At 46.7% G+C, this 13,853-nt stretch overlaps 1 protein-coding gene across 5 annotated transcripts in view; it reads left to right on the forward strand.

Annotated features, from left to right (window-relative positions):
• Positions 1-2,177: 2,177 nt before the first annotated feature.
• KIF2A (kinesin family member 2A) overlaps positions 2,178-13,853 on the forward strand; it is a 282,224-nt gene continuing 270,548 nt past the window's right edge. For 2 of the 5 annotated variants that reach the window (XM_069222588.1, XM_069222608.1), the window contains exon 1: positions 2,190-2,427. In XM_069222588.1, coding sequence (XP_069078689.1) covers positions 2,364-2,427 — 64 coding nt within the window. In that variant the 5' untranslated portion in view covers positions 2,190-2,363. Of the gene's footprint in view, positions 2,428-7,332; positions 7,389-13,853 lie in introns of those variants that run through there. The other 3 variants (XM_069222597.1, XM_069222570.1, XM_069222580.1) reach the window with 3 other exon arrangements.

The raw sequence follows: 13,853 nt of genomic DNA on the forward strand, positions 1-13,853 counted from the left end.
CCTCCGAGGCAGCCCCCGGGCCCTGGCCCACCCCGGGGGCACAGTCTCGAGCAGCTGCAGAGCTCCACGTGCTTCGTAGCTGCTTTTCCAAAGGTCGCCATCCTTTTTCCTATGATATCTCAGGCCCCCAAGGGCCGATTTTCATCATTCTTGTGTCATTTTGCTCCTGGTGACAAGCCCTTGCCACCAGGAGCACTCTCCTGAGGCCTCCTGGCCTCAAAGGGTCCCAGATCATAGGGAGCCAGTCCCACTGACTCCCTGCACCAACCTTTCCTCTGGGTTCCCTCTTTTCCTTCTGGGCAGCGCGCTCTCCTTGCGCTAGCCCAGTCCTTCCCCCAACTAGTCCTCTGGGGGGTAAAGGGGCCAGCTTGCCTGGCCCTGGCGTTCGCCTCGCTGGCCTGGAATCCTTCAGGGGCAGAGTCCCTGCCCCGAGGGCAGTCAGGAGGTTCTTCCTTCCAGTTATCCATGACGCCTGTCTGCAGTACCAGTGTCCAGCAGTGAAGCACAGCCAAGAGAGAGAGCTCTCCACTGTGCAGGACCTTTTATGTGGGTGCGGAAGTGTCCAGCGAGTCTGCATCTCTGGCCTATCCAGATGTGCCACATCACTTCCTTGCCGCTATCCCCTCCTTCTTGCACAGTCTTCTGGGATAGCTCAAAATGGCATCCTCCAGGAGTTAGTTGCCACATGTGCTCTGAAAGTCTCAGCCCCTCCTCACTGACATTCCTCGCAGGGCCTCTCCAGCTTGCTCCTGGCACGGAATGACAGCTGGCTGAATGAAGCAAGGCCCTATTCAAGCAAATGGACAGAGCAGTAATTGGCCCTAATCCTGAGCTGAGTCAGAGAAAGATGACATCCACGGATGACCCATAAGTTGTACAACTATGCTCTTGTAACCTACTGCATCATTCATTTTTTACAGGTTACAGTGTACTTTGGTGTGACTCTAGTCTCAGTGGACCCCAGAGAACTGGAGCTGCACCCTAGGCCCTCCTTTCTCATTGAGATTTAATGGTGTATCCCTACAATAAAATTACCTTAAACACACTGACATTGGCATTGAACTGAGTGTCCCTACAGTGAAAAGGCAGTAAGCACACTGACTCTCCCTCACATGTGTACATCCCTCTCATGAGACCTACTCCAGGTCACCACCCACTATGCATAGTTCTTCCTACACCAGGACTACCTAAGCGCAGTTCTTGGGCTGCGCACACCAGGAATCCTCCTCCCACAGCCCTCACATGGGTGCACATCCAGGCGCACCCATGATCACATGTAACCTGCCCGGGGCCTCCTGCCCTTGCTGCGCCAAAGCAGCCTTTCCTTAGCACGGCAGTCCATTTTACCCTGTGTTTACTGTGCGCGAGTCACCTCATAAGAACCTTCCTCACAGTAAAAAGTCAAAAACCAGGTGGTCAAAAATCAAAAAACCAAGGCAGTCCTTATGGTCAGAACCGTCCTCTAACATCCGCAAAATCAGTTATCTGGAAAACAAAATATTACTGACTCAATGTGCTCTAAAATTCACTATTTGTCACATGTAGTCTCGGAGAATGACTTAAATATATTGGTCAGAACACCTTATGATGATGCCTCAGCCTTCAACGAGAGATTTGCTAGCCCCTTACCCCAAGTTTGAGCCGAGTTGCGCCCGGGACCACCTATATTGCAAACTAAGTTGCCAGTGAGAGAACCAGACATAGTTGCCGATGCCAGTGAAATAACTTCCTATGCCACCGTAAAGCTGCCCGCGGTCCATCACAAGCTACTATTAAAGAAGCACCGCATTTGTGTCCCTCTAAATTAAACACAGGCTTCTTATTTCAAACTTTCGCATACGCGCTCTAACTCCCGCTCTCTTTCTAATACAGCCGCCGACCCGCGGGTGGAGCTAAAGCATTAGGAGCGCCATATTGAGTTCAGGCACAATAATGCTGCCTCTATCACAAAATAATGTTGTGCCTGATCGAGACATGGAACAAGTGCGAAAAAGCCAAGCCCTGCGCAGCTCGAGGTGCGTGTGACGTTACATCTGCTCTGAACTGTACGTCTCCTCCCGTCTGTGATTTTAGTTTTTTTTTTTTTTTTATCTCGCGCTGCGCGGCTACTGACGGCTTTCTGACGCATGCGCAGTAAACGCCTCTCCTCCCTCCGACAGCCCGGCCCCCTTTCTGTTGCATTTTCTCCCGAGCCTCCTCCCCCAGTGCTGGGCGCCGGGTCTCATCTTCCGCCGGCGAATGCGATCCTTCTCTCCTCCGGGATTATTGCCGCTCCCTGGTCTTGTTGGGTTTGAGGATATCGTGTGTTCGCCGCGGAGAGGCCCGGAGCCCTCAGTCGTCCCAAGAGCCCCCCATGCGGCAGGATGACGGCCGCCGTATTCGGGAAGATGCAGATCGGGATCTATGTGGAGATCAAGCGCAGCGATGGTGAGTGTTCAGTCCCTGGCCTTTGAACATCCTGTAGGTCGCTGTCTGACAGCACCTGCAGTGTCTAGTGCCCTGTGGCCGGGAGCCCCTCCTATGGATCTTCCTCCGCTGGCCTATGGTTGTCCTGGTTTCTGCCCTGCTCTGTGTGCGGCGGCTGCGGTGCACTGTGCGCTTTTCTCACGGCTGCAACAGACGCTTCAGGTCATGGACGTACACCAGCGTCTCGTTTTGAGAAAAAGGTCCAACGTTGCACCGCTTGTTCCTGCCCCACCGGCGCTCTGGCTGCTGCAGCCGCCCCAGCCAAGGTGCATATACCGATATACATGTAGAAGCGGTCCTTTAGAGGACCCAGAAAGGCCTAAGATACAGGCTCTGCAGAGCCTCTCCCTCCGGTGACCGGCTCGTTTTCATTGCACTTCATTCAAATACGCCTGGGAAGTGCCGGCTGGGTTTGGCATGCGCATGCGTACTGACTTCCACGGGATAGATATTCATCCAAGGCTTGTCTATTGTAAGGCAGGTTGATGGGTGTTCATATGGCAAATTCGCTCTTCCTGTTGCATTTCCTGGATTTCAATAGGTTTCATTTACACTGTCCTTTCTAGAAGAACCAGTAAGCATTCTCTGCCCAACAACTTTGTACCACCCTGCGAATGTGAGTTGCGCTATTAGGTTTACGTTGGACGTATTTCATAACATTGGAGGAATTATAACAAGTTTAGGAGTTTCCGATGACTGTCTTGCCTATATTGCCTCATCATTGTTACCACTCGTTATATGAAAGTAAGTTCTAGTTTGTATGAAATGTTCTATGTTAAAAGCAATTCTTCATACTGAAAGCCTGGGATTTCACTAGTTAAAGTTCTTTCCTACAGTGTAAAAAAATCTCTAAATGTTGTGTTTCTAAAAGCCCTGTACAGGCCTGGAAATGTGAGTTCTATTAAGATTCCAACAAGGATAATATTTGGAATGCCGCTCACCCACAAGGGCCAAAAGCTTGCCCGGTAGTTTACCACGAGTAACTTATTTATTTTCACACCTTCTTTGCTACCCCTCATTACATTCATTTAAGGTAGGCTGCATATAAAATGTATGCATCTATAGTTACCCAACCTTGTTGTTTTAAAAAACATTTACCCAAAATTTAACAGAATGTTCAAATACAGATATATTTTACAGTTTTGTGCGAGGAAGCTGGATGCTCAAATTAATGCTGTAAATTGTCAAAATGAAAGCTAGGACCAATAAGAGCCCGAGCAGAGATGATTCAAAGTTGCCCAGGAAGCTTTACTTTCAGTTTTTCCTCTTGCTAAAAAGGAAACAATAGCCCACCTGATTTCTCTGAACTCTTGGCCGACTGGTTTGATTTTTTTTTTTTTCTGGAGTTTATATTGTGTTAGGTGTGAAAAAAACAAACCGGGGAGGAAACGGGGCAATCCTCAACTAATCTGATAAAACTAATAAAGTAAATCCATTTGTTTTAGAATGATAGCTGTCAGAGAAAAGTTGTCCTTCCAAACTGGACTATGTTGTATGGTTTTCAGTGTATTTGTATGCATAATGTATACATACATATTTTTAAAATAAACTTGCTCAAGAACAATTTCTAACAACTGACCCATACTTTTACAGTTTGAAATGTAGATTGCAAGGTAGCTCGCTACTCGGTGTTCTTGCCACCAATGCTTTTCCCAACGTATTCTAAAAGTTGTACTCAGGATATATACTAGGACATAAAAGACTACAATGAAGAAACTGCTCTGAAGTTTGGAGTGATGTATAAATTACCCCAAATCTAAAAAAAGTATTCTGAGTAATATCCCATTTTAGCATTCTGAGTGAAATCGGTTGCTTCACCAACTCCACTGGAAAATATAGTACATTGGTTACTTAGTGCCATCTGCGCCTTTTTACTTCAGATCATTTATTGCAATGGACATGGAGATCATTATATGGAGGAGGTACGTTTATGAACATCAGAGGTTGTAATTAAGAGCTTTTCCCACAAGATGAGACTTTGAAAGGAGACTCTTCCCTATATGATTTTCGAAATGCTCTTTGAAAAAATGAATGCAAAGCCTATCTGATAATTGGAAGCATTTCTACTTTGAGAGGCAATCACGTGGGGCAGCAAGCTGTAGTTACAGATATTTGCTGTGAAACTTGTAATAAAGAGCGCATTTAAAGTTTTTATTTTGTTGTTTTTACACCTGTAGGGCATTTGGTCGCCTTGCAACAAAGTGTGCTAGGTGGAGGATTCCCTTCCGTTTTCTTCTCGAATTATAGTAGCATTTCATGCTTAATTGGTTCACTAGTATGTGCTGAAAATTTCATATCTCAAGTTAGATCTACTTACCTTTTAAAATTATTTACACGTCTTTATAACACAGGGCATTCCTAATTTTTGTGTGATGATTTTGGATGACAGTTCAAATGTGTAACATCTAACCCCGCAGGTTTTAAAATAAGAGATATCAAAGTCTCAGTCATAGATTTGGGTGATAAGAGGACCCCCCTGTGCTGTCTAGGCATAAATGTTAATGTTCACAATTTTCTAAAACCGATTTATGGGTTTTTATTCACAAGGCTACAATGGAGATCACATGGCCAAAGCAAAGAGGGTATTGCAGGTGTGGAAGTAACTTGCGAGACGGTGCTCATTTAACTTTAAAAATGATTAGAAAATGTAAACTTGTGTGCACTAATTTCCATTTAGTATTGTCAGTCGTGAAAGTGAAACTTTATTTGTCACAGTCTTTACATCTTGGTTCTGTGGTTTACATTAGCATGTAAGATGGTAGCAACAGCCACAGTATAACTAAGGCAAATCAGAAAAAAAACGTTTACAAAGCTATGCTGCTTCTCTTGGTCCGAGTATCTCATCTTTTGAGGGCTTTGTGCCCTTCTGAGATAGTCGTTGTCTGTCTGGTAGTAGAGAGTCCATGTATATCAAGGATGCACAAGGCAGCAGACTTTTACATGTACATATTGTTCAAGCTGTTGTGTGGAAAGTCTGGTTTGACAATCGAGTTTGAATTTGTGTTGTGCATCAGGGTTGGTGTCAAGAAATGCCCAAGTCGTGTAGTGTTTTCTGCAAATGTTTGTGTACCCACCCCAAACCCCAGTTCTCCTGCTGAGACTTCATGGTCCAATGTCAAAAGGTGAGAGGAGTTTTCGATCTTTGTAGTTGTCTGTATAGAATGTGAACTAGCTTAGCATTTGTCGTCAGTGGCCAGGCAGTTCTTCACTGCATCAGGATTGATTTCATAAGGTAGTTTTTTGAAAGTTGCCATCAAGTTTAGCAGAACTAGGAAGAAGGAATCTCTTCCATCTGGGATATGGATAGCATTGCAGAGGTGGTGGATTCCTCCTATAGCCCAACATCTAGGACATATTGTTTTGAGTTAAGTACATCAAGTCTTCAGTAGACTCAATTCCATCATAAACCCTTTCATTGCTAGTACAGTATGGTTGTGTGAAAGATGATTGTCTGCTGCTTCTGCATCAACATGCATAGGATGTTGACAATTGTATATTTGATTCATTATTTCAAAACCTTTATAATTAGTGGAAGCATCCTTATGAAATAAAGTGAGCTGTAATCTCAGCTCGCATTACCAGACAGCTGTTCCAATATAACATTTTACACAATTACAAATCTAAAAAAAGTGTGGCTCCTTAGCATGATCCTGGAATGCTTTTTGAGTATATGCACATGATTAAGATAAATGGAAGCAAGCTTAGTGATTATTTGTTTTCAAAATACAATACACCGAAAATATTTACTACTTGCAAAAGGCCTAGCTTTGTTAAACTATTATGCAATTGTTAAGGACCATTAAAAAGAATTCTCTAAGGCATCACTTAAATAAAATGGTGCTTGATGGCGAGTCCATATTATGCCATTGTTTCCAATTCATTAAAAAAGGTAAATTCTTTTTTTTAAGAAAGTACAGAATTGCACACCCTGGTCTCAGAATGTGCGTGTGTGCACATTAATTTAGGAATTCTGTTCAGTTTACAGAAGTAGGCTTTTGGAACCTACAACAGTTGCAAGTTTCCAGACCTACTCCTACCAAACGTTTGTGAATTACATTTTCTCATGAGCAAATGTACAAGATGTGTTTTCTTATGTGAATATCTACCGAGTTCAGATTAATTTCTTAACTCATTATCTTTTTTTCCTTTCATTCAACCTCCTGCTTAAATTGGGAGGATCTCTATCCTCCGTTGAAAATCCTGATCACTGTCGGGTGTGCATTTACTACCCTTTTCTGGGTGTGAATGCGTTGGCGATGAGTTGGTGAATACTTTTACACATGTACGTTTCTGGTTGTGCTCTGGGTCGTTCTGGCCCATAGGGCAATGAGGTAGTTCCCATTGGGCTGATCTGACAGATCAGTGTGTGGGCCGTTTTTTAGCAGTTTGTGCGACTGATTTATAGCCAGGTAGGTGTTTTTTTTTAAATTTATGATTTGCCTGATATTGTCGTAAGCATTGACTGCAGCAAACAAGTCCATGCAGTTTCTCAAACCCCAGAAAATACCCATACAGCATGTCTTTACAAGTTAAAAAGTGGCAAGATTTTTTACTTTTTTAGCTATATAGTTTGCTAACTGGTAACACTTTCATTTTGATTCCTGTTTCTGTGTTTTGTGTCAGTCTGATCTTAGGTGTGCTCACTTTTGCGAGGAATTCGATCCCATGTTAATGTATTTGCCAGCATGAAAAACGTTTATTTTATGAGTGTGAAACCAACTTTTACACATGCAAGATTAACGTCCACGTTAATAGCTTTAAAAAATAGACCCATAATATTTTTACTCTGACTAGACTTAGACTTTGCACCATAACTCTGTCTATGTAAAGTGATTTTATTCATTCTCATTTACAAGGAAACTGAGGCACAGTCGATTGAAGTGATATGCCCAGCAATTACAATACGTGGTCAAGTGGAGAAGGTCAGACCGAAGTCTCTTTTGATTCATAGTATCAAAATAACATTTTGTGCTTTGATTGTGTAGCAGACCTCCGAACACTTTAACCTTTTCTAGGTTAACACCTTTAGAGCCTTTACCAAAGTGGGTCTGCAGCAAACAGTTCTGAAGATGTACCTCCTGTAAAGGGAACATATATATATATATTTTTTTGTGGTGGGCTCCAGCACCACCTTCGCATGGTCACCCGACCGCCTTACGTGATTGATCTTAGTTCTTTGTCCTTCTTACAGTGCTGTGGTCTCCTTTTCTAGGCGGCTTCCTTCGGCAGGGCACACATCCTGTACCTTTTTGCAGATTAACTTTAGCCACTTCTTGAGGTTATTGTAATTCCTACACATCCTGCTGAGTTCATACGGTCACTTGTTCATGGGAATACTGGCACATTTAACTGAGGTTCCACCCATAATGTATCACGCTTCTGTAGATGTGAATTACAAAAACTCGTCCCTCGATTTTGTTTCAGTATATCACTGCATTTTTGTGTTCCTTCCAGACTAATCAAGCCACTCTATTTGTCTTCTAGTGGCAGCAGGATGGACAGGTAGGGTTGAGAGTTCCTGGTCAAGGAGAGGCAAAACAAAAGCACAAAACAGGGAAAGGCTTCTTAACTTCTGATGGATACAACTACCTGTGGATTCCTCACCTAATGAGTACTCCCATTGCGCCAGCATTCAACGGAAATCTTCTTCCTAGCTTCTGCACGTCGACGAGGACGTCACATTTGCCCACGCGACGCCGTCTGACGTCATACAGGCAATAAGAAGTCCTTGCTAACGTGCCGACGTCAGTTCCCTTTTTTCCGTGCCATTCGAAACGGTTATCTTCGAGGGAGCTACTGTTGCTGTTCGGCAGTTACAGTGTGTTTTTGCCTGTGTGTTTTTTCTCTGAGGTTACTATGTCTCAGAGGAAGTCTGGTTTTAAGCCCTGTCGAGAATGTGGGGGCAAAATGTTGGTTACTGACCCACATTCGGACTGTTTGTGGTGTTTGAGTTCCGACCATGAGATGGCCAGGTGTGATTCATGTCAGCACATGATTTCGAAAGCCCTGAAGGAGCGAGAGGCCAAACTTTTTATGAGGAAGTCGAAGAGAAAGGAGAAGAGGCACCATAGAAAATCCTCCTCAACGAAGTCTCTTCGACGTCACGACGGCGCCGGTCGAGTAAGGAGAGGTCTCGGTCGAGGTCGCCATCGACTCGGCGTCGGAAGACTTGAGAGGTCAGCCCCACAGTCACTCCTCATCCATTGACGCCGTTGCCTTCTCCAGCCTCGCCGACTTCGCCCGGGTCTTCGGGCCAGCCGCCTTCAGTATTTGAGGTGCCACAGCCTCAAATGTTCTCACCTACGTTACAGACGTCGAGGCCGGCGTCGGTATCGCCTTCGATCCAGGCACCCCAGTATCTGGCTTTTCCGGACCCTGGAGCCGATAATACTGCATTTTTAAAAGCAATGTTTTCCATCTTTCAGCAGATGGCTCCAGGTGGCGCACCGGCTGGGCCTTCGGGTCCTTTGGCTTTTAGTTTAGGTGCTCCGGCTCCGCTGCGACCAGCACCCTTCATGCCCTTTCTACCCCTGGGGAACGTGGGCTCGGCGCCGGTGTCGGCTCCAGTGGCTCCAGAGACTTTGGCTCCGGAGGTTTCGGCTCCATCGGCTTCGGTGTTTCGGCCAGTGACGCCGTCTGGGCCTTCTGCGACTCCGAGGCAGTCTTCTCTTCATCCGACTCCTGGTTCGGGGCCAAAGCTACCTGTGGCGCCTGTTGACCCGGCGTCGGACGGATCCGGTGATCGGCGTCGTTCCTCGACATCTGCTGACGCCATGTCGACGCCGAGGATTGAGGAGAGGCTGCATTCGAGGAGACGTGCACTCCGTCTCTTGGAAGAACAAGAGTATCAGGAGGTCCTGGAGGAAGGAGAAATTGAGGACTCTGGCGAGGGTCTTCATGGGCTGGACACCGCTAGTGGCCTTGATACTTCCCCTGAGTGAGTGGGACTTGACATCTCCAGGGGAGTATACTGAAGAGGCGGTCATTTTTCATGCAGTGATAAAGATGGCGGCTAACTTCCTGGCACTGCCTTTGCCGGTAACTGAGGCAAAGCAAAATATGCTGACTGAGGTTTTACATCCGGCTTCTACATCAGCAGAACCTCTTTTGCCATTTAATGAGGCGCTGCTGGAACCTGTGTTGGAGGTCTGGAAGAAGCCGGTATCTTCCTCGGCTGTCAATAGGTCTGTGGCCAGGAGGTATCGGTCTGCACCAACTGACCCTGGCTTTCTTTCCAGACACCCTACGCCTGAAAGCTTGGTGGTCCAGGCTTCCTGTTCGACAAGATCTGCGCCTGGATCTTTTCCATCAGTGCTGGCGGACAGGGACTCCAAAAAGATGGATACGCAGTCCAAGAAAGTGTTTTCATCATGTAGCATGGCGTTAAAGTCCACCAATGCTACGTGTATTTTGGGGAGGTACATTTATGCTCTGATGGACGAGATAACATCTACGCATACGAGGTTCCTCAAGGGCTGTTGAATCTCGTGTCAGACGCTCAAGCTGGTGCAACCCAGGTTATCCAATCTGGGTTGGATACAACTGACTCGGTGGCCAGAGCGATGGGCACGGCTGTGGTTGCGAGAAGACAGGCTTGACTTCGCAACTCAGGGTTCTCTTCGGATGTGCAGTCGACCCTGTTGGACCTCCCTTTTGATGGGGACAAGCTCTTTGGTGCCAAGGCAGATTCAGCTTTGGAGAGGTTTAAGGAGAGCAGGGCCACGGCCAAGTCGTTAGGACTACAAGCCACTTCTCCTGCCTCCTCCAGATTTTTTAGGAGGTTTCGAGGATTTGGTTGTGGCTCATCCTCTTCCTCCTTTCGGGGGAAATTCCAACAGCCTACCTCTTCTCTCACCTACAGATCTTTTAGAGGGAGGGGTAGGGTTTGTACCAGGGGAGCCTCTCAGCAGCTCTCTGCCTCTTCCTCTGGAGGGGTGCAGCAGGGGAAGCAGCCTTAGGCTTCCACCAATTCCCACTCACTCCTCTCCTGTAGGGGGAAGGTTACTGTATTTTCTTCGCAAGTGGGAGGTCATTACAACAGACGCCTGGGTTACCAGCATTGTGAGAAAAGGCTACACCCTTCCCTTTCGGGAGTTTCCGCCCCCCATCCCTCCCCGCCCATCCTATTGTTCAGAAGAACATCTCTTGTTGTTAGAACAGGAGGTTCAAGTCCTCCTTTTAAAGGGCGCGGTGGAGTTGGTTCCAGAGCAGGAAAAGGGTCAAGGTTGTTATTCAAGGTACTTCCTGATTCCCAAGAAGGATGGTCGGTTGAGACCAATCCTGGACCTGAGGATTTTGAATTGGTTCCTCAAACAGGAAAAGTTCAAGATGCTGACCCTAGCTCAGGTGCTTTTGGTGTTGAACAAGGGAGATTGGATGGTGTCTGTCGACTTGCAGGATGCTTATTTTCATATCCCGATACTCAAGTCGCACAGGAAGTATCTCCGGTTTGTGGTAGGGTCGCAGCACTATCAGTCTGCGGTCCTCCCGTTTGGTCTTACTTCAGCACCTCGAGTCTTCACGAAGGTGATGTCAGTGGTTGCGGCAGAGCTCAGGAGGAAGGGGATAGCAGTATTCCCTTACCTGGACGATTGGTTGATCAAAGCCAAGTCCCCGGAGCTTGTGTTGCAGCATCTGCAGTCGACAACTCAGTTGTTGTTCGACCTGGGATTTTCGGTGAACCTGCCCAAATCTCACCTAGAGCCCTCTCATCGCCTCCTGTTCATAGGGGCAGTACTGGATACGACATTGAATCAAGCCTTCCCTCCGCCTCAGCGGATTCAAGACATTCAGGCGTTGGTTCCAATGTTTCAAAGTGGAGCGGTTATTCCAGTCCTCAAGGTCCTACGTCTGCTCGGTCTGTTTGCTTCCTGCATACTGTTGGTCACACATGCTCGCTGGCACATGAGGGCTCTTCAGTGGTGCCTCCGACAGCAGTGGTCTCAACACAAAGGAGATCTCAAAGGTTCTGTCAAGATCTCCAGAGATGCTGCCATGGATTTGAAGTGGTGGATTGCGGACGACAATCTTTCCCGGGGAAGGCAGTTCACGCAGCCTCCACCAGTGACCACGGTCATAACGGATGCTTCCACTCTAGGGTGAGGAGCTCATCTGGGGGACCTGGAGATCAAAGGGCATTGGTCTCCAGAGGAACAGATGTTTCACATCAATCTGTTGGAGTTACGGGCTGTATGTCTGGCTCTCAAGGCCTTCCTCCCATCCCTTCGCGGTCAGTCGGTTCAGGTCCTGACGGACAATACTACCGCGATGTGGTATATAAACAAACAGGGAGGAGTGGGGTCGTACCTTCTCTGCAGAGAAGCTCTTCGGCTATGGTCCTGGGCAAAGGACCATCAGATTTGCTTGGTAGCAAATCATCTGACCGGAGTCTTGAATGTACGTGCGGACAGTCTCAGTCGCCATTTCCCGGCCGACCACGAGTGGCGTCTCCATCCAGATCAAGTCCTTCTGCCACCGGAGAGAACTTGCACTGCCCGTTATTCTGCAGCCTCCAGTATCCGGTGCAAGGAGCATTGGGGGACGCGTTTCAGAGAACCTGGTGCAACCAGTTGCTTTACGCGTTTCCCCCCATACCCTTGATTCCTCGAGTGTTGAGGAAGATTCGCCAAGACCAGGCCCAAGTCATCTTAATAGCTCCGGATTGGCCAAGAAGGGTGTGGTATTCAGATCTTCTCCAACTCTCACTGTGCCCTCCGCTCCGTCTCCCTCTCAGGGCAGACCTCCTCTCGCAGTCGCAGGGGCAGGTTTTACACCCCAACCTCCAGAGTCTGCACCTTCATGCCTGGAGATTGAGCGGGGCAACCTGAGTTCCTTTTCTCTCCCGCCTGATGTAGTGGATGTTATCTTAGCGGCCAGGCGACACTCCACTAAATCTATCTACGCTAATAGGTGGTCTAAATTTGTGGTATGGTGTGGAGAGAGACAGATTGATCCCTTACGTGCTCATTTGTCAGATGTTTTATCTTTTGCTTTGTCTTTGGCACAGGGGGGTTGGGCAGTGGCTAATATTAAGGATTACTTGTCTGCTTTGTCAGCCTTCATTTGTCTCCCAGACCAGCCTTCGTTATTTAAATCTCCTATAGTACTTAGATTCTTAAAGGGCCTTATGAATACATTTCCTCCAAATCCTTTCGTTATGCCTCAGTGGGATTTGTCCTTGGTCCTAACTTTCCTTATGGGGTCCCCTTTTGAACCTATGCATTCTTGCCCCTTAAGATTGTTAGTTCTTAAAACAGTCTTCCTGGTTGCTATAACATCTGCAAGGAGAGTGAGTGAGTTGCAGGCTTTATCGGTAAAACCCCCTTATACAACTTTTTATGGGGATAAGGTGGTGTTGAGGACCAAGGCTGCTTTCCTTCCGAAGGTTGTTTCACCCTTTCATTTGGCCCAGACAATTACTCTGTCCACGTTCTATCCTCTGCCTCATCCTTTAAAGGAAGAAGAGAGACTACACCGCTTGGACCCAAAGAGGGCGTTAAGCTTTTACATAGACAAGACGAAGGATTTCAGGCTGGAGGATCAGCTTTTCATCGGATACGTGGGCAAGAGGAGAGGAAAGGCAGTTCTCAAGAGAACACTCTCCAGGTGGGTTGTTCTATGCATTAAAATGTGTTCCTCTTTAGCAAAGAAGGATCCTCCTGATGGTATTAGAGCTCATTCCACAAGAGCTAAGTCGGCCACTTCGGCCTTGGCCAGAGGTGTTCCTGTGGTCGACATCTGAAAGGCCGCAACTTGGTCGTCCCTTCACACTTTTGCGAAACATTACTGCTTGGACTCTGAGGTCAGAAGGGACGGCCATTTTGCACGGTCAGTGCTGCAGGATTTCTTGGTTTGACCATTCAGGCACCCACCACCGGGCGTGGTACTGCTTTGGGACTCTATTCATTAGGTGAGGAATCCACAGGTAGTTGTATCCATCAGAAGAACGAGTTACTTACCTTCGGTAACGACTTTTCTGGTGGATACATTAGCTACCTGTGGATTCCTCACGGTCCCACCCGCCTCCCCGTTGCCTGTTTGGTCTCACCAAGTAATTCTTGAGTGTGCTCCTCTTGGTTTTGAGGACTGATATAGATTATGTATATATGTGCATGTGTGTATGTGTGTGTGTGTGTGTGTGTATATATATATTTTTATATTTAGTGTATATATTTATTTAACAAAAAAAAATTTATTAAATTAGTAGTCCATCTTCTGACAACGATGTGTTTACAATGTCATAAAATATTGCTTTTGTCTTTCATCTCATTGGATTATTATTCTCAGGCACGTAAAAAATGTTGGTACTGACGTCGGCACATCGGCGAGGACTTCTTATTGCCTGTATGACGTCAGACGGCGTCGCCTGGGCAAATGTGACGTCCTCG

The sequence above is a fragment of the Pleurodeles waltl genome, chromosome 1_1, assembly GCF_031143425.1.
Source record: "Pleurodeles waltl isolate 20211129_DDA chromosome 1_1, aPleWal1.hap1.20221129, whole genome shotgun sequence".
In the NCBI taxonomy this organism is placed as follows: domain Eukaryota; kingdom Metazoa; phylum Chordata; class Amphibia; order Caudata; family Salamandridae; genus Pleurodeles; species Pleurodeles waltl.